We start from the raw sequence: 25,002 nt of genomic DNA on the forward strand, positions 1-25,002 counted from the left end.
CGATCGGCTTGCATTCGCATCGCCAGCACACACACTAGCATGCCTCAGTTCCACTTTTACTCGTAAGACTGCGCTGCCAAAACTGTCGCTCAGCCTCAGGCAGAGTTCCCAGTCTTCTTGATATGATGTTTTTGTTCGTATGCATAAAAGAATATCGATACAAATATCGCGGTTTTTATAATCGATACAGCTAAGTATCGGATTCTCGTGTATCGATCTAAAAAATCGAAATATCGTCTCAAAAGTATCGATATTTCCGATACCGATACAATATCGCCCATTGCTATTCGCAACTCTCGCAGCGAAAAATTGTTTTGTGAAATTGGTAAATCCTTTCTGTGGTCTAATTATAAAAATGCTGCAACAGCGTAGCATATTTTGAAACCTCCATAAAATGTCCGGGCACGGCCGTTCAGTGTTTATAAATTCATGCATCAAGAAGCCCTTGAATCCAACGAACAGACATCCCAATCCGTCCTATCTTGTGCCACAGTGCAGCCTGGATCGTGGCTCGGACGATCCTCAGTTTCAGAACAATATGAACGCGATAACTCGCAAGAAAGCTAACAGTAAGTGTCCTCTAGCTCGCACAGGACACCAGCGTAAAGCAAAATGCTGCTCAATCACTCAACAGCTTCGAAAAGAATCAGACAACTTCCAATCGCTAGTGGAGTTCTACGACAGTATTCCAGACTACAATGAGTTGAACCATTTACCAAATAAAGAATTTTACTGCAAGCTAGGCACCCTTCGAAGGAAACAGAGGGAGCTCGGATTCACGTGCTCGAATAGTTTCGAGAAGTGCAATAGAGTTGAACCAACTACCGGCGATCAAAATGAAGATAACGATTCGCTTCATTCCTGGAGCAAGTCATCACCCCAATCTGTGGAGGAAAATCGCGCAACAACACCTCGGAAAAGCTCAGCAAAGTTTGTTCGCATAGAATCGAGCAAGAACGATGACAAAAGCGACTTTGAGATTAGAAATTCGCGTAGAAAATTTCGCGCGGGGACACCTTTCGTTTCTGACCACGAGGATAGTACGAAAAATGTCTCCCCGGGTAATACGCCGATAAATTCGCATTTTATTGAACGCTACGATTGCTTCGTCAAACGTAATCTGCGCAGTAAGTCAGCTTCACCAATAAGGAACTACTCAAACATAACCATTCCTCAACCATATAAAATGACCCAACGCGAGGAAGATAAACGAGCCGTGCAAGAACTTCTCATCGCAAGCAGAAACGCATTTTCTTCCTCGAAAGAAACCATCAATAAGTTACCTTCTACTCAATTCAAAGCGAATCCGGTCCCGATCACTTCCCGCATCCGGCTGTTTGACACCATCATGGCAGAACAGGAATATCGTAACCGTCTGGCGAAACTTAACTCCGAAATAGAACTGCAGCAGCAAATGAAGCCATTCCATTTTAGCGAACGTCTGAATCGTCCGAATAGTCGTTGTCTTAGCAGAAGCTTATCATCTCCCGCGTTGCTTACCACAGGGTTTGAAGCAGAACCGAGAATCACCACCACAGCATTCAAAGCCAAACCGTGCCCGAAGAACCTCTTCAGTAACTATTTTTACTTTAAAATGTGGGAAGATGAATACTTTCGCAACATGAGCAAACGGGTGCGGGCCGAGGAACTCCTGAAACAGGCTTCACTTCCACCTTCGATGGCTCGTCGTGAACGAGCGCAACAAAGCGGCGAAGTGCTGCTGGGCAAGCGGAAGAGCAAACGGAAGCGTAAATCAAAGCGAAGTGCGATGCGCAAAAAAAGCAACGAAGAACAGTGTACAGTTAAGAACCTGGCTGGCTCCGGTACTCATGCGAAGGATTCGATAAAGGTAAAAGTGATATATTTAATTTTTTTCTCAAAAAATTTATTTGCGTTCGACATCTTGAGTTTTTGAGTGTAAGAGTAAGCTCAGGTGTGCAGAAAAAATGTGTTGTTTTGGTTTCGGGAACGTTACCTTGATTGACAAATTTCCATAATAACCGCTTTAAGCTCCTCTGTTTCTCTTTCTGGAATTCTTCTTGTAAAAAGTATCGTCACAAATTAAATAAGTCTCTCTTCGCAGCCTCTCTTCGCTCATTTGAGCCATTGAGAGCAAAAGTGGTACATGTGCCAATTTTACATTTTTTGGTTTTTTGCATAAATTGATGCAGAATGCAATAATGCACTAGAATATTCAAGAAAAACCGAGATCTGATATCCTAAACCAAAGTTACAGCCAACACAATTTTTGGTAATTAACACAATCACCATTTCGTTGAGAGCAAAAGTGGTACATGTCCAGTATGTGCATGTTAAATGAACTGTATGTCGAGGATCTTAGGATATAAAACAATCATATCTTCAGCAAAGTTGGTCAAGTGATTGGGTACTTTCAGATGAAGATCTGTCTGCTTTGGAATTTTTTCACTACGTGGCGCTAGTGTACCCGTGACTATTTTGTAACAGAAAGCATTTTACCTATTTCAGTATCAACTCGTCTGCTGTTACCAAATACATATACACTAGCGCCCCGAAGCAACAGAATTCCTTAACAAACAGATCATCATTCTATAGTACTCAATCACGGAAAAATGTTGAAAATAATTGACTATTTGAGTGTTTTCGTTTTTTGCGTCTCCTGAAAAATTTACTTAATGGCACATGTACCACTTTTGCTCTCAACGGCTCATTTATCGATGTGACTACCTCCAAATATGTATAAACTAGAGTAATTTCTGACGTAGAACTACGTCTTACCGCACTATATCAGGGAACATTTTGCGGAAACTAAAACCTAGAGCAGGCTTGTAAATGGTCACGGTAGGACCACTTTTCACTGCGATAATCGTCGTCTTTTTCCTTTGACGGTGGCAAGGCTCGTTGTCTAATGTCGAATTCGTTTTCCCGGTGTAGCTACACTTTTCCGGACTACACTTTGAAGCTTGAAATAAAACATGTTCAGTGTAGTTGCATTGGCATGCGTGATAATAGGGATAGCTGTCAATTTATTTGTTTTGATCCTTATCGCCATCACCCTTTTGTCTAGTTTCCATTTCATATATCCATCTCGCTAATGTGCCGAAAAAAATTTACCTGACACTTTACCAGGTGGAACGAGAACCAAAACAAACCAGTTTTGACACATACGTGTGAATGTGTTGGTAACTTCCTACAGTACACTCTGCTTTTTTCGGGTGTAGTCCGGGAAAGAAAAAGTGTATTCAGAAACAGAAAAACTGTAGTCCGGAAAGTGAAACAAAACATGTACGCTGTCAAAAGTGTAGTCTGAGTGTAGCTACACCGCGAAAACGAAAACGACATAAATATTTATATTCTTGAACAAACATGTTAAACGAGCACTCGCCACCACGACGTTTTTTTTTCGTCAAACGTATTATTTTCTAGAACTGAGAATTACGCACGTTGTGTGCGGAGATTTTGGAAATCACTTATTCAATTGATCTTGCAATAATATTTCTCAACATACCTAGATAAAACGAAGTAGACAGAAATAGGCCAGAACAACATCTCCAAACGAATGACAGTGTGTATCTCTTTGATACGCGAGTGTCGATTCGGGTTATTCGCGTTGAAAGAGATTTCGAAGGCTGTTCGCACCTACGTGAACTCTCATATGCAATTGTCAAAATGTGCGTGATGACAAAAGCAAAAATATTTCCTTCCTTTTTCGCATGCAAAAACCAAACAAATATCAGCAACACCGTCAACGCGAATTGACCATCAGTTCTTTGTATGAGAGGCGGCGGTTGTTCTCAGCGATGCCAACCTTTTTTTTTTAAAAAAAAACTGGAAGATTTCGAAATAAAAAACTAAAGAATTCTAGATATATAAATATTTGAAGCTTTTATGTTGCGTAAATATTGACTGGGGCAATTTAAAAAAAAATTGGAGATATTCAACCTTTAGCCGTTCTGCTCTCGTACACAAAAAAAAACTGGAGATATCCAGGAAAAACTTGAGAGTTGACAACGTTGGTTGTTCTACATTTACGAGCGAAAGCCTACTATGATGCACGCTAAGGAAGCAAAATCGAACGAACGTGTTGACCGCCTGACCCAGAGCGTAACACTCAAAAGGGAACATACTCAAATGACGTAGCATGTTTTTCATGATTTTCAAACCCCCCTCCCCCCTCGTAGCATTTGGTCACAAAACTTTAACCCCTTCCCTAAAAAAAACGTAGCGTAGATTACCTTCCTACATTTCGGTTTTTCTTTGATATTCAAAGGCAATATTTTTATTGACGGAAATAATTTCTTTCAGTTATGTGTTGTCCTATTTTGTCGATAACCTTTTGCCATCTCTCGCGGTCGTGTGATGGCGGTTTGGCTCGATTATTGCGTTTATTTTGTCGTCCTCAGCTACAACCTGAAGGGTCTTCCTGTGCCTGTATTGCGTTCTTCCCTTTCCAGTAATAGAACAATAGAACAGACCGATATTCCTCACTTTTCTGTTCCATCTTTCATCCACTGTTGTATGATCACTACTGAATTGATTAACTTATTCGTATTTTGGTAAAGACAATTGAAGTGTCTACTATCGAATGGTATTTAGGTTAGATGGTTGGAGTGAAGACAATTGGTTGAAACTACAAATGTTGGAATCTTTTGTTCAAAACCGAAATTACTTATGAATCAACCCAATATTTTTAGTGTCCTTTTTCTGTGAAAAATGGTCTTTCAAAATAAATGCTACGTCGATTTTAATCCAACACCTCCCCCCCCCCCTTGTCACAGCTCGTCACAAAACGATGATACCCCTCTCCCTCCAAGAATGCTACGTCATTTAAGTATGGTCCCAAAGAAAAATCGTTCGATATGATTGTTTTTATCGGAACTGAACATCCTTACCTTTTGGCTGTTTACACTAGAGATGCTCGGGTTTGGCTTTTTTCAAACCCGTACCCGACTCGTACCCGAATTTTTTTTCGGTTGAAACCCGAACCCGAAACTTTTTTTTTTCGATCAAACCCGACCCGAACCCGAAAATTTTATTTTTGTGAAACCCGAATCCGACCCGAACCCGAAACTGTGAAACCCGAGCCCGACCCAAACTCGAGATTTTTATGGGGGGGGGGGGGGGGGTAAATTTTTTGTATCAATTTGAGGCTGCCCTGAAACTTTGAGCCTCGAATGGTAATGAAATGTTAGTGATTTTTACAGTTGCGTGAAATTAGACATTATTATCTTACAAAAATGCTTATTTGATATAGTCGGGTTTCGGGTTTTCACACCTAAACCAGACTTTTTTTAAACCCGATCCCGAGTTTTTTTTCCAAACCCGAACCCGACCCGTACCCGACACCTTCAAAAATTTTTAACCCGAACCCGACCCGAACATAGTTATACAAAGTTGAAATAAAATACCCAAGGCTAGAATATATTAAGTAGAAAATAAATAGTGTTAAAAATAAAAGTAGTTTCTAATACGAAAGACGTGTAGAATAAATAGTTAAAGTAGTTCTCCATTAGTGAGTGATTTTTATTTGGCAGCGGAAGGTCCCAAAGGGAGGCAACGGTGCTTCCATCAGCGAACTAGTTAGCCAAGGAAATTGTTCACGTGTTTGTCGAAATTTGGATACAGTCCACCCACCAAGGAAAGGAACCAGCCCCGGGAATATATGAATTAGTTCCCAACATTTTGGTACTTTTTTTTGACAATCGGTTTCCGTAGGGACCTTGTTTAGGGTAGCCATCACGAGAAACTGTTTTCTCGATTCTGGCAAAAATGGTATATTAGCCAATTTTTGAATAGTGGCAGATTAATGGAAAAACAAATGACAGAACCTCCCTGTCCAAAGGTCAACTAATGTTTTCTTCCATAAGCTTAGACTATTTTGATGTCTCGAAGGTAAAGCTTCTTGGTCTGGGGTGACATTGCGCATTTCGTTTTAAGTAACTCGAACAAAACTAAATGATCGCTAGTGAGCGTTATATTTCGTTTTTCGTATATTCTTCGACATTGCAGATTAGATGAGCCGAAGGACAAATGACAATGACAGCTTCTTTTGAGCATAAAGCAAAACTGGCATTATGTGACGTGGTAAAGTGGTGGTGTCTTAGCCACGCTGCAGTTTTGATGCAGGACTACGCAAATTGTTATTCTTCAAACTGCAACTAGCAAAATGTAAACAAATCATTTTATCAAACCATTACCCTGGAAAAAATTGACAACATTCAAAACAAGAATCCTTTCTTTTGTTCTAATCGATCGAATTATTTAAATCGTCTTTCTATCTAATATTTCAGCAAATAGTTTGTTCTTTAAAAACAAGGTGTGGTATGTTTATGTTAAGAAACGTGCATAAATTGTTTTAAATCACATAAATGTTCTTAACTGGGAGATAAGTTTTATCAACGAACAGATAACATTCAACCCGCTGTAAACTGCGGTTTTAGTTTGCCTATTTAGAAGAACATTTGCTTAAGAGATAGTTCTCAATACTATGTATTTCATATAAGCAATAAATCAGTACAGTCCTCAAGTATGAGCATCGTTTTCGACTTACGAGAGACCTCGGAAAAAGCAGATTAGAAAAAGTATTTTTCCATGGTATTTAAAGCATTTGATATGATTAGCAACGGTATAAAAAATAAGTTTAACCTTAAAAGTCATTCTGTTGTTCAAATAATCAAACGAAAAATCAGTAAAACAAATACTAAAATACTTACCTTTTCCACACCAAGCCTTTATATCCATCCAGCAACTCGAGCTGTAGCATTAGCACAGAAACGCCACACCTCGCCGGTACGGAGGCGACACCGATTTACCCTGTCAACCGACCGAACTTAGCTGCTACATTGCGCACGGAATGGTGCCGCAAGAAGTTACGCGAGCTGGATCTCGATGAAGACGGACTCCAGAAGAAGACACCCAAATTCGAGTGGGGCGTAAAGAAATCACAGGCATTCCAAAACTTGACGTTCGAGTATGCAGGTAGATACCTTTCACTTCAGAATATTTATAATGCATGCACTTACTCGTAGTACCACTCATCAAGAGGAGCTGAACTTGCGTCTCGCGACACGCCGGGCGGAACAGAAACTCCGCCAGGAAGAGCATGCCATCAATATGGAGCTCATGCGTCAACGCGTGAAAGCGGCTCCCCTGCTGCTTGAAGGTCCTCCCCAGTGGGGACCACGTTTGGGTCATGTAGCGCATCGTTGTTTGACCAGTTCCGATCCACTGTTTCAAAAATCAACTAAAAATAGAGAAGCCAAAAAAGGCTTAGTTGGAGGGAAACGACGAGATTCGGCCAGCTGCAACCGAACCGAAAATGAGCATCGCCAGAGCCATCGTTTTCGTGATAGACAGCGTTGCTCCAGTAGTAGCAAATTAAGCAACTATTCGTTGGAGTCTTTTGGGCAGAACAGTTCGAAGTTATGCGACAGCGACATGATGGGCAAGATAGATGACGAATTGGATAGCTCTACATAGAATGGTTGAACAATCAATAATATATGAAAAGTTACTTCAGCTCAACTATTGTGGTAACTAGAAAATGTTATGTTCAAATGGTTCGAATAAAAATAGCACGTGTGCTTGAAATCACTGATTCACAATTAACTGATTTTATATTTGTTAAATAGCATGCAGCAAATTTTTCGCTAATATCCGATTAGAGATTGCTCGGCTAGTGAGAGATGGGTTGATTCACTATTGATTAGATGAGCCATCGAACGGAACTCACGAATCTTATCCTGTAAATGACGATTGTCATCTAACAACTTAACAATTAGAAGAAATTGTTGACCAATGAATTCGTCTGGATTCATCGAACGTACACCGCCACCGGGTTGATCCTGATCCAGAAGCGCATCCGGTGGACTTTGGATGGTATTGAATACATCCACCTCAACTGTTAAAATATAGGCATTAAACAAAGCTCAAATGATCATATTTATTATACTACTCACCAGAATATGTAACATGCAGGAACATTAATAAAATACATTCAGCCGCACAAACCACATTTATAAAAACTGTCGCTGAAAAGCCAGAAATCTTGCAATCTTTAAAAAAGTCTACACCAAGCACTTGCAACAATGCAGTGTGCAATGTTAACACGAATAAATTGACTAACGACACAAGTTTGAGAGCAGCTTTTTTATGATGGTGCGTTTGCTGAAGAAACTCGTGATATCCCAGAATTTTAAGTCGATTATGTCGGCTTTTCACGTAAAGGTGTATGATCTATAAAACAAAATTGAAATGTATTAATCTATATGGAAGACTTAGGGCATTTTATGACATTACATATATCAAAAACCAGAAAAAAGCTCGCAAATGCAGCATAGTGTAGTACGCAGCGCACTCATTGTCGCTTCCATAACATCGGTGAAATGCATAGATTAATCCGGTAACAGTGAGAATCATCGAAGCGGTAAGCTGTACCCTTGAAAAAAAAACAAATTATTTTTCAGCAACGTACTCATGCAGAGTAAACAACTTTACCAGGAAGCCCAAACTGTGGCAAGCCGTTCGAAGCAGATAACCGATATATCCTTTCCGTCGTCGTTCATCGTCGGGAATAGCGACTGCTGTTCGATCCGATTAGGACCGGTACCGGCTTCGGTCAGCGATCCGGCGGTCGTCAACCGGAACATGAAAAAGGAAAGAAAATTGCGATTTGCAAACGACATTTTGTTCAGACGTTTTTCGATAGTGGCACTTATAGCTGCAGCCAAGTGAAGTAATAGAACACAATAGCAACAAAGTGGTATAAATTGTGACACAATTCATCACCACAGGAGGGTTGTTTTGATTTTATTTATTAGTAGTGATAGAAACCTATTGTCCGGGGGCTTTTTCTATCCATCACAATTATTCGTTAGATAGGGTATTTGATCTCCCCAGGGCAGAGGTACGATGCTGGCCTTGACAAGCCAGTCGTCGTAGATTCGAGTCTCGGTTCGGGAGAGACTGTTAGTGTCAGTAGGATCGTAACGCTAGTCCCGCAATTGTCCTGTACACTGAACAGTCGGCGGCGAAGTCTGTGTATAAATAAACAGAAGGTCAAGTTCCGAATTGGAATGTAGCACCGAGGCTTTGCTTTTAGGGTATTTGATGGCTAAACTATAGCCCCAAACTTAGCTACTATAACCTATCAACAGAGGAACGCTCACCAATAGTTTCTGAATGGTCTCTACGAACATCGGAATCGGTTCGTTGATTAAACTTATTTTGCTCGAGTTTGAGCAAAAATAAATCCGAAAAACAGTTTCCAAACGAGAAGCGAGAAGCTATAATATAAATCTTAAATACTGAAAAAGGAAAAGTCAAACAATGCAAACAGTTTTGTTTTAATTTAAATGTACTTTGGAAAATACTTAAATAAAATTAAACAAAAATTGTTTAAACTATCCGGCGATTTTTTTATAAACAAACTGGTACCTGCAATCAATAATATCCTTTATAACAATTTCATCATTAATAAAATATTAATTATAATTATTGTTTTATTATTAATAATAATAATTTCTCTTATAAAATTGGTCCAAACAAAAAGTATTCATTGTGGGCTAAAGTGAAAAAAATTGTCACGTGTGACGGTATCCGTCATTTACAGAGTAACTTTTTCGCAAATTGTTTTAAATTTTGGGATGCAAATAATCAGTTTTTGAACAAATGGTATTTTCTGAAAAGTGTGCACTTTCCTGCTGGGGCAAACCTCTCTTCTATGGAAGTACACACATTTACCGGTTGTACAAGGGACGCTCGATTGCCATAGCGACCATAGCCTCAAACAAATAGAGTTTAATCGATACATCGTTTGGGGAACCTAATAATTGTGAAGCGTTTAAACATGTTTTCTCAAAATATGCTTATACGAGATGGAGAATATACAAAATCGGTTTATTCTATGGTGAGTTTATTCACTACATCTTATATTTTACCCATCAACATTATGCTCCTGACTACTCCCACGCCAGATCAAGGAGGAACGGTTTCTCGACGCAATAAATGTGCTCAACGGTATTCCCGAGGTGACCACCACCAGAGCTGGATTATCTCTGTTGGGACACTGCTATTATCAAATGCAAGATTTCATTGAAGCGTCCAACTGCTACGAGCTATTGGTCCATTTGGTACCGGATGTGCCAGAGTACAAACTGTATTACTCGCAGTCACTCTTTCAAGCCGGTCTATTTGAAGAATCCCATAAAATGGTAAGCACTTTGGAAGCTTCTCACCTAAAAGATAAAGTGCTGCAGTTGCAGTCGGCTATAGCGTATGGTAATGAGGATTATACGGCGGCTCAATCACTGCTGTTGCAACGGCAAGGTACAGGACAAGAAGCTTCCGTAAAAAATGACGAAGGTTGCCTGCTGTATCAGGCCAACATGTACGAGGATGCTCTTCAACGGTACGTTTCCGCTCTGCAAGCCGGCGGCTTCAATCCTCATATAGCCTATAACGCGGCCCTATGCCACTATCGCAAGAAGGAAAATTCACAAGCATTAAATTACATCGCGGAAATTATTGAGCGTGGTATTAGAAATCACCCTGAGTTGGGAGTTGGCGCACAGGCTGAAACTGACGGAGGAGCTCGAAGTGTAGGGAATCCCCCGGCTTTGGCTGCTTCTGGATTAGCGCAGGCATTCAACTTGAAAGCTGCAGTCGAATACCAGGAAGGCAACGGTGAGTTTAATATAAAAAACCTACTTCCGTGTTACAAAAAGTTTTCCCGTTTCCAGTGGAGGGGGCACGCGAAGCTTTAACGGATTTGCCACCGCGCTCCGAGCCCGAACTAGATCCAGTCACACTACATAATATGGCTCTAACCGATCCCGTAGGCGGAGGAGCTGGACTTCGACGTTTAGCTTTTCTTTTGGAATTAGGGCCGCCAACGTGTCCCCCAGAAACATTTGCTAACTTGCTTCTGCTTTGCTGTAAACATGAAATGTACGATACTGCAGCCGACATTCTCGCTGAACATACCCACCTAACGTACAAGTACTTATCTCCGTATTTGTATGATCTTTTGGATGCGCTCATTACTGCTCAATCTACCCCAGAAGAAGCCGAGCAGAAACTTGGTGTTTTGGCCAACAATATCGGAGGCAGATTAAGATCACTGGCAGCTAAGGTGCAGGAATGTCGATCATCACCCGATCAGAATGCTCTCCGGGTAGCTCTTCGTGAATATGAATCAGCATTGGAAAGTTATCTGCCAGTAGCGATGGCCCGTGCCTGGATACCTTGGCGGGTTGATGATTTCCAAGGTGCTGAGCGGGAGTTTCGAGCTAGTGCCGAGTTTTGTTCGGAAACCCCAACCTGGCGTTTGCATGCTGCTCATGTACTTTTTATGCGGGGTGATCGTTACAAGGAAGCCGCTGCTTTTTATGAACCTATTGTTCGACAGAACTACGACGACATTCTGGCTGTTGCTGCGTCAGTTTTGGCAAATCTGTGTGTAGCCTACATTATGACCTCTCAAAATGAGGAAGCCGAAGAATTAATGCGCAAGGTAGAGCGAGCAGAGGAACGAAAGGGAAGCGCTAATGGGCAGTGTCTACATTTGTGTATCGTTAACTTAGTGATCGGTACGTTGTACTGCGCCAAGGGTAATTTCGAATTTGGACTGTCTCGAATTGCGCACGCTTTGGACGGAGGATCCGGCGCAAGACTTTGCGCTGACACGTGGCTACACGTGAAACGATGCGTGCTTGGGTTGCTCACAGGGTTGGCTAAGCAGACGATCGTGCTGCCCTCGATTGCGATTCAGGAAACGTTAAGCTTCCTTCGAACATGCGAGGCGTACGGCTTATCCATTCCTTCCGTTCTTACCGGACCACTGGAAGAGTCTGGGGAACAACCACCAACTATTGGTTTGGAGGCACGCAAACTTAGAGCTTTATTGCTCCGCCTTATGGAGTACAAATAAATAAATATTTCAAAAATATGTAGCGTGTGAGAAACTGGTGAATTGGGAACATGAAAGTTATGAATAGAAATACAAAAAAAAAAATAAAACAAAGCGAAAAAGAGTACCTTAAGAAGGTTTATCGATCAGTATGATCTTTATTCCAGACGGTAGGATTTATCTTAATTAAAACTATTTGCTATAAATTGAAATTATGCTTGTTAGAGTAGTTGAATGTTAGAGAAATAAATTGACCTGCCATATATCTGTCTCATTTCTCAGTTATTGAGTTTTTGTGTACCTATTAAAATTTGAGAGTGCATAAAGGATTGTACTACAAATAAATAGAAAGATTTTAAACTGATCATATTTCTGAAGCTAGCAAAAAAAATACAAGGATGACTGATTCTCGAGATGTTTGCATGATGCTTTCAAAAAAAGTTAGAATAATGTGGAGTTTTATACGAACCTGTAATATATTGACACCTCATAGAAAAGAAAAACGTGTTTGGAACAAATGATAAATTTCCTGCAATTAATTGACATGCAAAATTATAGAATTTTTACAAACAAGCGTTATGGTAAAACAGGTTCGTGCCAAAATTTTTACTCACAGACGGGGAAGTCTGCATAGCCGAACAAAATCGGAAAGCTGGTATACTTTTTCATGTAAATGCTAAATTATAGCTGAATTCGTGGTTGAAATTAATTAGGTTTTACACCGACTGCAAATTTAATTTGATTACAAGTGAGATTCGGCAAGTGTATTACCCGAGCCAGATTTTTTAAAAAGATTAACTTACTTTTACTTTTAATGCGACTGATCGTTGAGATCCTATGCCGAATCCAGAATACGCCTTCACAAAACTCGCTCTTAGGCTACTCCTTTTCAGTCTTCCCTTACACCCGCTGCTCTGACATCCTAGTCGACAGTACACATCCAGCTCGTGCGAGGTCTGCCTCGAAGTCGTTGACCTCTATCCGGTTAAATGTTATCTTTGCCGGTCGCTCATCCGCCATTCGTGCTGCGAGGCCAACCCACAGTAACCTGTCGTGTTTCATCAGCTTGACAATATCAGCGTTTTTGTATACTTCGTACAGCTCATGATTCATGCGCCTGAGCCACACCCCTTTTTCTAGTTTGCCTCCGAGTATTGATCGCAGAGTTCTACGCTCATTCGGCCTCCTTTCACGTCCACAGTTCATCTCCGTAGAGCGCAAATTTCGTACGGATCTGTAGGCTACGGGACCTAAGCTGGCTACGCAATCCGTAATAAGCCCAATTCGCTGCCGCAATCCGTCTCTTCACCTCGCGGCTCACCTCCTTTTCACATGTCACGAGAGTACCAAGATAAACAAATTCGTCGACCACTTCGAAAATAGCCACCATGTACTTCATTTTGACAGTTTCCAATTCTCGCAGCGGTAAAGGCCTCCTCAACAACTCTACGGGTACCACCAACGTCAACGTATGTCAACGTCGTCCGCGAAGTCCAAAAGCATGTGAGACTTCGTGATGATGGTGATGATTCTCAGCACACCTACCCTTCATACTGCACCTTCTAAAGCTATGTTGAACAGCAACTTCAAGAGCCCGTCACCTTGCTTCAGACCATTTAACGTCACAAACGCGTCCAAAAATTCGCTTGCTGTCCTGACGCTTGATGTGAAACCGTTAAGCGTCGCACGTAACAGTTCAATTAGTTTTGTTGAAAATCAAAGTTTTGTTATTCAAGCCTTATTTGCCACAGCTTGTTGCGTTTCACTGTATCGTACGCCACCTTAAAGTCTATAAACAGATGGCACAGAACAGATATGCAACTTCGAACAAAACTCTGCAGCAAATCGGTGCCCAAGCTTTCGCATTCATTTTTTGCTGTTCCATCCTACATTGATTTTACAGTGCATCGTTCGTACAGTTCGCTCCAATAGTTTGAACATGTACCAAAATACTATTTTTTTTTTGCTTTAATGTCCAGGCAAAAAGGTGATCTTGAATAGTTGAATCTATCAAAATCAAGCTAAGACAGGATCGCATTCAAGAGATCTTTAATGTGGAAACTCAGTAACAATTCACAATCAACGTCAATGAAACAAATTACACTAAAAATCTTTCAACCATTCAAACATTGTCTAACAAATTTTCTTGGATCGCACACCTCACGACTGCTAAAACTATTTTAACCTGTTAGTTGAATATTTTCCTTGGACTTGGAAACCGAATTTCTCGATCAACGACAATATTTATTTCTCGTACCGTTTTTTATACCTAACATTGATATAAATGCATATCAGACGCGCTGTACAAACACTGCTTACTTCATTAATGTATGTAAAAATTGATTGTCGTTAGTCAAGATATTCAGTTTTCAACTTGGGCAACAATGAAATTCATTAAAAATCATGGGCGCAACTACGAGGGGGCTAGGGGGGGCTGAAGCCCCCCCTAGAACGTGTTTAGCCCCCCCTAGAATTTCCCAAAGAATGATTGTATTCAATATATATACATTCCATACTAATTATCAGAGCATCAAAATCAACACAAATTGAGATGTCGTCGTTCATTGGCTAAGAACTAGTTCTGCACCCAGGATCGATTATCAACCCTTGCTCTCTTACTCACCTTACCAGTCAGACGAGAGCTTTAGTAAATCGTGCTGTATCAAGAAGTCGCCAGTTTACTCGGTTTCGGGCTGTGTTTCACCAGTTCCCCAGACGTCTCATCACTTGCAAGTCTCTTTCAATCTGGTCGAGCAATCATGCACGCTGCGCCCCTTAATTTCTTGTGCCGGTAGGGTTGCTAAAGAGAAGTGATTTCACTTGGTTGTCGTCCGGCATTCTTACGATGTGACCGGCCCACCGCAACCTATTGTCTTTCGCCAGGTGTGCAATGGGGTTCTCTCCAAGCAGCGCTTGTAGCTCATGGTTCATGCGCTGTAGCCATTATCCGTCGTCCGCTTGTGCTCCACCGTAGATAGTCACCTTCTGTTCGCCGATAGGCACCTTCTGTTCGAAAATATCAAAAGGACTTCCGTAGAGGACTACCGGTTATCAGGGTTCTGTAGTTTTTTGTATCGAAGTGGTCATGTCCGATCATCACCGTGATTGGTGCGTACGTTTGTAATGTCTGAGGAGAACGGACCGTCGTTGAGAACGTGGTCAATTTGTTTCGATGTACGTTGGTCGAGGTAAGAAGGGACTTTGGACTGCTAATCCGCGGGCAGCTGCGAAGTTGGTGCATAGCAGGCTGTGCGGGCCGATAACCGGCTTATATAAGTCTATCCTTCCGTTCATGTCCCCAACGATGATCTTGATATCTCTACGCGAGCAGCTATCGTAGAGTTTCTCCAGCTGTACGTAGAACGCTTCTTTCCCTGCATCAGGTCTTCCTTCGTGAGGGCAGTGCATATTGGGAATAGTGTAGTTGTGGAACCGGCCTTCAATTTTCAACAAACCCAACCTGTCGCTGATTGCCTGCCGCTTTGGTGGTACTGTGCCTTGGGGCCACAAGTCCACCGTACCTTCTCTCCTTTCAGGCAAAGCTCCTGGTGCGCAACGATGTCGAAGTGGCGGGGTTCTAGCTGATCCAGCAGAATCCGGTCGACGGATCGTTAAGCGATCTACTGTTACATGTACTGAGCTTCTAATCGTCGTCCTTATTTCGTCGGCTGGGTCATTGCCGATTGTTCAGGTTCGTTTTGAATTCTTGATTCTCCGTAGTATGTTTATTTTAGTATGCTGCCTTACTAGGGCTGCGATGCCTTGTCTCGCGGCGGAGCTGCCGCCATGGATGTAGCTGGCGAGACACCGCATTTCATAGTTCAACCGTCCGGTCCGGGTCAGTCGCTGTTTGAGCCGCCCCTAGCCTCTCTAAGGAGAACAACTACCCCACCGGTTTTTCCTTGGTTGCTCGTATCCCAGTCGGTACCACATGGAGGTAGGAATAGAGCATTATGCCTTGAACCTCACTGGGGTCTATTTTATTATAAATAGTACGGGCGAACTGTTAAAAAGCACTGCCCAGCCGTTTACCAAATCTAGCTCTCCTCAATATCGAATCATTGTTGCTGAAAGAGCTTGGCGTTGACGATGTGTTCAAGATATTCAGTACATCTTCGAAGATTCTATCCCGAAGTGATTTTTTCTGCTCTTACGATACTATTTTAAGCGTCATTAAAATAGCATATTCAAACTCTTTTTTCTCTTTTTAAAATGACATACATGAAAACTAGCCCCCCCCTAGAAATTTTTCTTAGTTGCGCCCATGTAAAAATATATCTACATAAAAACCGTTGCACGCATGCGGGTGGTACTGTACGTTTGTCATGAAAAGGCACCCTCGCCATACCAGTACCGGGGAGAACAAAGGATTCTCTCGATGAAAAAGCGGGGAGAGCTCATACAGTTCTTTTGTTGAATGAATGGAATATAAGCGTAATGAAATTTCGAATGTAAAATGCATGCTCTCCACCGCTAGATGTCGATACTTAAAATAAAGAGATTTTGTCTCGTTTTTGGTTCTTCAGTTGAACAGATGTGCAGATGGTGTGTCTGCGAGTTGTGTTCTCGAAACTTGCCGAGAATCTGTCTCAAGGTGAACATCTGGTCCGTTGTAGATCGTCCCGCTCGAAACCTGCAACTGCCTCAATCGCTAAACAGGATACGGGAGAGAACTTTATAAGCGGAATTGAGGAGGGTCATACCTCGATAATTACTACAGTCGAGTCTATGCCCCTTCTTGTGGAGAGGGCATATGAGTCCTTCCAACTAGTCCGTAGGTAGTTGTTTCTCAGACCATGCGCTCAGGATAATCTGGTGATTTGCACTACACAGCCGTTCGCTCCAGACTTTGAAAAGTCCGGCCGGTAAGCCGTCCTTCCCAGCGGCTTTGTGGTTCTTCAGCTCTTTGCAAGCATTCTTCACCTCGTCCAATGTAGGTGGGTCCACAGCTTGCCCGGCCTCCCCAATTACTATCCTGTTACCCTCGTCGACTCTCCCACCTTCCTCACCGTTCAACACCACTTCAAAGTGTTGCTTCTAGTGTCGTGCCTGGTGAATCAATTCTCCGTCTCCGGAAGGACGCGATCATAGTGCTCGCATTTTTTACGGCAACTCTTGCCTCCCGGTATTTCTCACGCTTAGCTGCTACTAATGTGTTGGCGTAGGCCCGGTTTTTCTCTTCCGTCACCTCTAGACATTCAGCATCGAACCACCCACCACGCGTGGTTTTCGTTGTCATGCCTATCACTTCTCGCGCTGTTTCGCCAACTGCATCATGGACGTACTTCCACTGCTCGTCCATGTCCACTCCAGCTGGTTCATCGATCCGTCTATCAACTTTCCGAGTATACTCTGCAATAACTCCTTCCGCTGATAACCTATGGATGTCCAAACGTATTATCCTCGTCCATCTCGCTTTAAATACGTTGGACAGCCTGGCGCGAATCTCACCTACCACGAAATAGCGATCCGAGTCGATTTTTGGCCATTAAATACACCGCACATCTATGGTGTCTGAAAAGAGCCGGCTGTCGATCAGCATGTGGTCGATCTTGGAGCAGGCCCCTCCATTGGGGTGTCTCAAGGTGTGCTTTTGAGTGTTGTGGGCACTCCCCATACGTTTTCTCAAGGAGCTCAAAGAGCTCCTCCATTACGTCGTCGGTTTTATAGTTTGTCGGCGCGTACACGCTGATAAGGCTGTAATTGAAGAATCTGCCCTTGATCCTCGATACGCATAAACGATCATTAATAGGCCTCCACCCAATGACATGCTTCATTTGGTTTCCTAGTAGCACGAAACCGACGCCCTGTTCCGCTTTGTCTTGGAGCAGGCCCCTCCATTGGGGTGTCTCAAGGTGTGCTTTTGAGTGTTGTGGGCACTCCCCATACGTTTTCTCAAGGAGCTCATAGAGCTCCTCCATTACGTCGTCGGTTTTATAGTTTGTCGGCGCGTACACGCTGATAAGGCTGTAATTGAAGAATCTGCCCTTGATCCTCGATACGCATAAACGATCATTAATAGGCCTCCACCCAATGACATGCTTCATTTGGTTTCCTAGTAGCACGAAACCGACGCCCTGTTCCGCTTTGTCGCCGCCACTGTAGTAGATGTGGTATTTGAAAGAAGTACTCGCGGTCGTTAACCGCCCGGAATTCACATTTTTCGGTTTGAGACCAACGCACCTCTTGTATGGCTGCTATCTCCATTTTTTGCCTTCCGTAGCTCTCTGGCAGAGATGCCCGCGCGTGCCGGTTGGAGCAGAGTCCTAGCATTCCAAGTGCCAAGTTTCCAGTCGTTGTCCTTTTTCGTTTGCTTAGGTCTATACCAATTGTTCCTATTCGTATCATTCTCTGGATTGATCGTAGTATGATTATTTCAGCATGCTGCTTTAATAGGACTGCGATGCCTAGTCTCGCGACGGAGTTGCCGTCTTGGGTGTAGCTGGCGAGACGGATCAGTCGCTGTTTGAGCCGCCCCTAACCTGGGAAACAAACGCGCAGAGAAGCTGCTCTCTAAGGAGAACAACTCCCCCTTCCCTGTCAGCATCAAAGATGCTAGATGTTTTTGAAAAATGTCTGCAACTACTCGAAAAACCGGAAAAATTTGCTTGAAATCTGAAAAAAATCTATCCGTGATTCGAAAAAACTTCGCTCACCAGGCAAGTCTGCAAAAATCTGCACAATTTTTAAGAAAGTCTGCGTAATTATAAGAAGACTCTGACAAAAATCTGCAGCAACCATTAAAAATCTACGAATCAATAAAAATCTGCACACGGACTCTAGAAATTTGCGTTTTGCAGACTAATCTGCACATCTGGTTTCCCTGGTCAACATACGACCAAGTTGCTGGGCATTCTGTTTCGGATCACGCTGGGGCAGAGTTGCCGTTTCGAAATCTTTGTTTTGACGACAAAAATCTGTGAAAATCTGTGACCAGAGAAAAAGAATCTGTGATCATATCTGGGATATGAATATTTGTTTAAAAACAAAGCGATTGATTTAGTTAGAAAAAACTCATTCATACGTTAGATACGGTAAACGTCAAAATTTCGTAAATTCAATCATAATGAGGTGATTCAAACAGGTAACCTCTCTGCACACTTCATTGAGTTAACTAAAGGCATCCTTAACGGTGCGCTTCTATACCCCGTTTGGTAGCGCTCTATCATCACTTCACGCCGTACCGGTCGCTGCTAAACGCGCTAGAGAAATAGTAGCCGAGCTTCCGGGAAGCATCGCGCTCTCAAATTTAGCAGCCCGATAATAGCGCTGCTAAAGGTTTATGCTGGATAAAACGTCAAACTGAAACAATAGCAACGACCGGTGTGAAAACGGGTGAGTGAGCAAAATAGCCACGCTGTACACAGCCGCCATAACAACTTGAATGGTACCGCACTGTTAACGATGCCCTAAGCAGCATATAGCGCGAAAAACTAGCATTCTAGATGGAATCGATAAATGGCAAATGTCGGAATTGTAAACGAATTCGAAATTTGAAAAAAGAATGACTCCGGATAGTCGAACTATTTTCTACGGATGATTATTCGAGCTTCCGGAAAATCGTACCTTCGAATCAATGAGTTTGACCTGTAGAAAAAAAAATGTAGGTAATTTGTTATTTCCGGCATTTATGGGAAATATCTGTGAAAATCTGTGATTTTCCAAAAATATCTGTCATCTGTGATCACGTGAAAGCGTGATTTGAAAAAGGAAAAAAATCTGTGATTTTACAGAAAAATTTGTGAAAATGGCAACTCTGCGCTGGGGTCTGTTTAATGCAGGGGCCTATAAACGTCAACATTTTGCCTACCAATCATATATTCATCACGGCGGTGATATTTCATTTCAAATACTTACAAAACTTATCTTATTCATTGAAAGTGCACATTGTACTGAAAACAAATGTTGAGCTCTTGTTTTTTCCATCTAAAACGACATTTACTCGAGAATAAGTCTACCGAAAAAATGGGACGTTTACTCTATTTCACTTATTTTAGGGCAAACCAACCAAAAAGTGGGTACCAGAAACGCTGGTACCCGAATGAGTGGTAGATGGAAAATGTATGGAGTTTGACAGCCACAAGAGCCCCCTGGTTTAATGTCAACTATTAACCCATTATGGACCGGACCTAGATCCTGATTTTTCTCCAACGCGATTTTCACAACACAGGCTTGTATTGTTCTCATCAAGAAAAAAATGGTGAAGAAAAAATTTTCCGACTTTCCACAACCGAGTATTTCACTGTTCGTTTTTCCGAACAGTGGGCCAATGTGTGATAACAAATCAATGAATCCTGAATCATATGATTTCATTGAAATTTATTATTTATGTGGTTCAAGAGCTTCAAAACATTTGGGATGTACATAAACATTACATTTTTTACAAATGAATATTGTGGGTTTGTGACAATGCCTTCATCTTCTTGATTTCTCATCGTGAGCTGTAGCTGGAAAGTGTTGTCTAATACCTAAAATCAACGGGAGGGAGAATATATACCACATTTACTTCAGATGCCCGTTGAATAGCTAAAGTTTCTTCATCATCACTCTCTTCCTCCAGTATAGCAAAAACTTCATGCGTCGTCAATGCGCGGCGTCGATTTATCTCGATTTCTAAACATGAAGATCGAATTCACTATAGATATACTTAGAGCAAAGTAATCAAAAGACATGAAACTGATACTTACGATAGCTTCAATACAGATTCAGTCCACATGAAACAATAGTAATTGACGCACTATAAAATAAACATTCAAAACCAATCCAGCCATTTAGCTAACTGCGTTTGACAGTACGTAAACAAAGTGAACACCTATAGGACCACTGTTCGGAAAAACGAACAGTCTTTCTCGATCAAGGGGCACGCGCGTTGCAATGCTCGTAGAGTATTGATAAATGGTACAAAGTAAAAGTCATCCATTAGTAACTAGAATATGTCAATATCAATAGCTTCAATTATTTTTTTCAGTTTTAAAAATTATAATGAAAAATTGTGTTATTGAACACATCTGCGCGAAACGCTTACCACCCTACGGGATGGTTGGGGAGGGGTGTCCAGTACATTTTTTTGTAGACAACATTTCCAGCTATCATATACAGAAGACGGAATGTTTTTATCTTATCTCAGTTATTCGTGAAAAATTTCTAAAGTACTGTTCGGAAAACCGAGCACCCGGTCCATAATGGGTTAAGATCCAAGCACAACCCGATAAAACATTTTGACAGATGGTATTATATACGCATGTATCAACTAAATCGGGTGTTTGTGCAATCGACATATTGATCAGTCAATTTCGTCAAACCACGTATGTTGACTATTTTTGTCACCTGATTTCTTGGATAATTAAATCAGTTCTCGTAAGATGAGAATTTAATCTGTTATAAGATCGCTTTATTATATAAAGTAAAATCCGATGATATGTTTTATGTTGATTAGTAAGCAAACGAAATAGGATTTCATAGTGTCTTTCAAAATGGTTCCAAAAACCCTAAAAAATGGTTTCAAAAACACTTCGTTTATATTGCGTTTAGGAAACTTCAAAGGAAATAATTGCCCGACCTTGACTAGACCTCCTACCAAAACTTTCGAGTTATAAACTTATTGGCAACTCTGGCCACAGTCGAATGATAACAAGAATAAAGAAAAAGAACAGTAGTTATTTTTCATTTTTGACTGCGTTGTCTGTACTCTGCGTTATCTGTGTGAAAGCAGTGAACGTGCTCCAGTGTATTTATCTGTTGTGATATAGTCAGTGCAATATAGATCAGTAGTAAGTTGCAGTAGATTCTGATTAAGTTTGAGCCTCGCTTCGAAACCTGTAAATTTAAAGGTAAGTAAAGGACAATTTTTATATTCTTGTTATTTAGGCATGGTGTTTATTTTTTTCTTTTGTCGAATTTCTATATTTATACAAGAGAACAATGATTTTAGTTTTAAAACAAGGCTAGATGTTTTCTGGTTTACATTAATGATGATTTTAACAAAGAAGTGAGATTAGTCATACTCGCTGAAGTTTTCCACGATTTAATTCTACAAGTTCGAATGTTTCGCTTAGGTTTTGCAGTGGATAGAACGAAAACTATTCTGACTAATCAAAAATAGGAGTTCACAAATGTTAAAGACATTCGAACGAATTCTGTGTGTCTTCGCAATTGTATTACTCATTGAAACGCGCAAAAATATATTCCAAGCTGATAATCATCGATTAGTAGTATATTTCCTGTGTAGTGCTTATGAGATCTTTGCTCTCTTAAACAGTTTTGCTGAGTTCATAAATGAATCATCATTGTAGTTAAATTCAGGAGAATTATTATACTAAGAATCAGTAAATTTTAGCTTCATTTTGCTGAAATGACAACTCCACGTATTTGCGGAGGTATCAAACCGATCGATGAACCAGATACTCCAGAGCACCATGAGTTCATCCGGACTGCACTGGCCTCTTCGAGTGGCAACAGCGATCGTGGTTACAAAATTATTCGAGCAACTCGTCAGGTAGTGGCCGGTACTTTACATACGTTCCACATAAAATTCGAAGACGATACGTCTGGCGATGTATATAAGATCACCGCTTGGAGCCGTCCATGGCTAAAGGAGAAGGACCCGGCAGAGGCACTCAAGATAACGTTCGCGAAGGATGTCGAGCAACAGTAAATGGAATCTTTATGCATTTGGCTTTAATATTGAAGATTAATGTGAATTTCGAATGCCTTTTAAGGGATAGGGTAGGAGGGTGGTATTCAAGACACGACCGCATGACGTTGACTACCGTATTCTTAAAAAAAAAAAATATTCCATTGAAGCAAATAGTAGAGGGAATTGCAACGCTTCTTTTACAAAACTTCTGTAACAAAATTTCGAGGCTCCAAAAGGTACCAGTTTCCGATTATTCTCGTCCAGAATTCCAGCCATTTTAGTATTTTGCAGTAGCCATTTATTACTAACAGCCACCAGCATAACGGGTGAAACTGGCACGAGATGACCGGTACTATTTTGTCTTTCCTCCTTTCAGCTGCTAACACCTAGCGCTGTCGTGAAATTAACATCAACATAAACATGCATTTTTGCAAGGTTTTTTTCCGCTAGCAACAGCAGTTGTAAAACATAAAATTCAACTAACCGCTTCTATTATAAAACTGCGAGGCACCAAAAGGTGCCAGTTGCCGATTTCTTGTTTACTGGTTTCCGTCCAGAATTCCAGCCATTTTAGTATTTTGCAGTAGCCACCAGCATCACGGGTCAAACCGGCACGAGATGACCGGTACTATTTTGTTTTTCCTCCTTTTAGCTGCTAACACCGAGCGTCCGTATGTACCCGGTACGGTTTAATAATGAAACTGATGGGGTGAAATGTTCGAACGATACGTTTTATACCAAGGCTTCGTCAGATAATTAGAAAGAGGGATGGGCTACATAGATGATGGAATGGTGGAGACAAATGTTTCTTGAAAGCTGCGCCGGCCGCTGTCATAATATTAACACCAACACAAACATGCATTTTTGCAAGGTTTTTTACGCTAGCAGCAGCATTTGGTAAAACAGAAAATTCAATTAGCCGCTTCTGTACCAAAATTTCGAGGCACCAAAAGGTGCCAGTTGCCGATTATAGTTTCCTGGTTAGTCCGTCCAGAATTCCAGCCATTTACTACTAAAGCCACCAGCATTACGGGTGAAACCGGCAAGAGAAGACCGGTACTATTTTGTATTTCCTCCTTTCAGCTGCTATCACCTAGCGTCCGCATGTCACTGGTGCGGTTTTGGAATCAGAATGATGGGGCGCCGGCCGCTGTCGTAAAATTAACACCAACAAAAAGATGCATATTTGCAAGGTTTTTTCCGCTAGCAGCAGCATAAACATCGGAAACAGAAAGTGACAACAACAATAACAACAAAGTCAGATCGATTGTATCCGTTAGTGTCGACTGTGCTTGGGAAGAGAGGTAGTGATTGGCTGCGCGGTATGATTTAGACAATCGATATTAATTACCAATTTTTCAATAGTGTATTTAAAACAATAGTTTGTTTTCGTTACATAAATTTAACCGTAAAAGAATTTCTGATCGATTGATGCCAAAACCTCGAAAACCTGATTATAGATGACTGCAAAATAAGCGCTCAAAACCTGACCACTTTTCTCTGGTTTTCCCTGGTTGAATTACTAGATTTTTAAATTCAGGGGCCTAACTTCGATATAGACGTTAGTCAACGTCAAAAAATATTGGAATATTGTTACGTCATTATGATTTTTTAGTTTCTTTTCCGTGAGTGTCCCAATCTTAAAAAAATTTAAAATACACTTTTTATACATAAATGAAATGATCTTTGAATGGATCGAATAAAAAAAAAGATGCATGATAAACTTTTGTAGAATAGAAATATTTACTCACTTTCAGAAGAGGTCTAAGAGTAAACCCATCAAATACCATTTCATTGACCAAGACACCACTAAGGAATAATCTTATGAGGATATCGGATATAAAAGATCTTAATATATCTTGATATCAAGATGTCTTAGAGTTCTTTTTTAGAAATGATTGTCTGAATGAAAAATACATCCAAGAAAATAAAAACAATACTTATCAAAGCGGTTTCTCCTTCGGTAGAGGTGCCCTAGGGTTGTCTCCTTTATAAAACGTTTTCAGCAGTTCCATGGCCTCTTCCGCTCGCAGACCACCTCGGATGGGAATCTTGGTGTTCAGCAAACTCGGCACATCCAGTACGGTGCAGCCTCCGAAACGATCATTGCGACAACCATAGATAATTTCCTTCACGTTCAAACTAATCAAAGCAGCGGCACACATTATACACGGTTCGACGGTAACCACAACGGTTACCTCTCGAAATACATCCACGTAGTTTAGTCCTCTTGATTTGGAGAATTCTAGCACCTGGTCGATGCAGATAAATTCCACGTGACGGGTAGCGTTTTTTGTCTCGTTCACTCGATTGCATCCGTTAGCTATGATTTCGCCCATGTAGACAAAAACACATCCTACTGGAACTTCTTTTAGTTTGTTGGCCAGTTTGGCTTGTTCAAGCGCTTGTTCCATGAAATCTTCCATTTTCTGTTACTCTTGAAGCATTAGTTCACATTGAATAATTTAAAGATAAAAAA

General features: G+C 41.2%; 4 protein-coding genes and 1 long non-coding RNA gene across 5 annotated transcripts; 3 read left to right on the plus strand and 2 right to left on the minus strand.

The window, feature by feature from the left end:
- The first annotated feature begins 264 nt into the window (after positions 1–264).
- LOC129733831 (protein FAM161A) lies at positions 265–7,587 on the plus strand. The gene is made up of 3 exons (XM_055695359.1): positions 265–1,849; positions 6,708–6,949; positions 7,008–7,587. The coding sequence occupies exons 1-3, from the start codon at positions 395–397 to the stop codon at positions 7,456–7,458; spliced, it is 2,148 nt and encodes a 715-aa protein (XP_055551334.1). The 5' UTR covers positions 265–394; the 3' UTR covers positions 7,459–7,587.
- A 3-nt stretch (positions 7,588–7,590) lies between these two features.
- Positions 7,591–8,947, minus strand: LOC129733833 (uncharacterized). The gene is made up of 4 exons (XM_055695361.1): positions 8,476–8,947; positions 8,278–8,416; positions 7,938–8,214; positions 7,591–7,879 (listed from the first exon to the last, which is right to left on the minus strand). Exons 1-4 carry the CDS (start codon positions 8,661–8,663, stop codon positions 7,629–7,631), a joined length of 855 nt encoding a protein of 284 aa, XP_055551336.1. The 5' UTR covers positions 8,664–8,947; the 3' UTR covers positions 7,591–7,628.
- A 581-nt stretch (positions 8,948–9,528) lies between these two features.
- LOC129733832 (tetratricopeptide repeat protein 30 homolog) lies at positions 9,529–12,143 on the plus strand. Its single transcript, XM_055695360.1, has 3 exons — positions 9,529–9,886; positions 9,954–10,662; positions 10,719–12,143. Exons 1-3 carry the CDS (start codon positions 9,827–9,829, stop codon positions 11,906–11,908), a joined length of 1,959 nt encoding a protein of 652 aa, XP_055551335.1. The 5' UTR covers positions 9,529–9,826; the 3' UTR covers positions 11,909–12,143.
- A 9,381-nt stretch (positions 12,144–21,524) lies between these two features.
- On the plus strand, positions 21,525–22,604 carry LOC129729458 (uncharacterized). Its single transcript, XR_008728675.1, has 2 exons — positions 21,525–21,717; positions 22,224–22,604. It is a non-coding gene; the product is annotated as an uncharacterized LOC129729458 (long non-coding RNA).
- Positions 22,605–24,382: 1,778 nt separating this feature from the next.
- Positions 24,383–24,949, minus strand: LOC129729451 (tRNA-specific adenosine deaminase 2). Its single transcript, XM_055688029.1, has one exon. It carries the CDS (start codon positions 24,947–24,949, stop codon positions 24,467–24,469), a length of 483 nt encoding a protein of 160 aa, XP_055544004.1. The 3' UTR covers positions 24,383–24,466.
- Positions 24,950–25,002: the final 53 nt, after the last annotated feature.

The sequence above is a fragment of the Wyeomyia smithii genome, chromosome 1, assembly GCF_029784165.1.
Source record: "Wyeomyia smithii strain HCP4-BCI-WySm-NY-G18 chromosome 1, ASM2978416v1, whole genome shotgun sequence".
Taxonomy (NCBI): domain Eukaryota; kingdom Metazoa; phylum Arthropoda; class Insecta; order Diptera; family Culicidae; genus Wyeomyia; species Wyeomyia smithii.

What these genes read in the sequence shown, in the direction of transcription:
- LOC129733831 (XM_055695359.1), top strand. Translation starts at nt 395, where the DNA reads ATGTCCGGGCACGGCCGTTCAGTGTTTATAAATTCATGCATCAAGAAG. An exon ending in ATGCGAAGGATTCGATAAAG is followed by an intron (nt 1,850 to 6,707) that starts GTAAAAGTGATA and finishes TTCCACACCAAG; the next exon opens with CCTTTATATCCATCCAGCAA. An exon ending in TTCCAAAACTTGACGTTCGA is followed by an intron (nt 6,950 to 7,007) that starts GTATGCAGGTAG and finishes ACTTACTCGTAG; the next exon opens with TACCACTCATCAAGAGGAGC.
- LOC129733833 (XM_055695361.1), bottom strand. Translation starts at nt 8,663, where the DNA reads ATGTCGTTTGCAAATCGCAATTTTCTTTCCTTTTTCATGTTCCGGTTG. An exon ending in GCCACAGTTTGGGCTTCCTG is followed by an intron (nt 8,417 to 8,475) that starts GTAAAGTTGTTT and finishes TTTTTTTTCAAG; the next exon opens with GGTACAGCTTACCGCTTCGA. An exon ending in CCTGCATGTTACATATTCTG is followed by an intron (nt 7,880 to 7,937) that starts GTGAGTAGTATA and finishes ATATTTTAACAG; the next exon opens with TTGAGGTGGATGTATTCAAT.
- LOC129733832 (XM_055695360.1), top strand. Translation starts at nt 9,827, where the DNA reads ATGTTTTCTCAAAATATGCTTATACGAGATGGAGAATATACAAAATCG. An exon ending in CAAAATCGGTTTATTCTATG is followed by an intron (nt 9,887 to 9,953) that starts GTGAGTTTATTC and finishes CTCCCACGCCAG; the next exon opens with ATCAAGGAGGAACGGTTTCT. An exon ending in CGAATACCAGGAAGGCAACG is followed by an intron (nt 10,663 to 10,718) that starts GTGAGTTTAATA and finishes TCCCGTTTCCAG; the next exon opens with TGGAGGGGGCACGCGAAGCT.
- LOC129729451 (XM_055688029.1), bottom strand. Translation starts at nt 24,949, where the DNA reads ATGGAAGATTTCATGGAACAAGCGCTTGAACAAGCCAAACTGGCCAAC.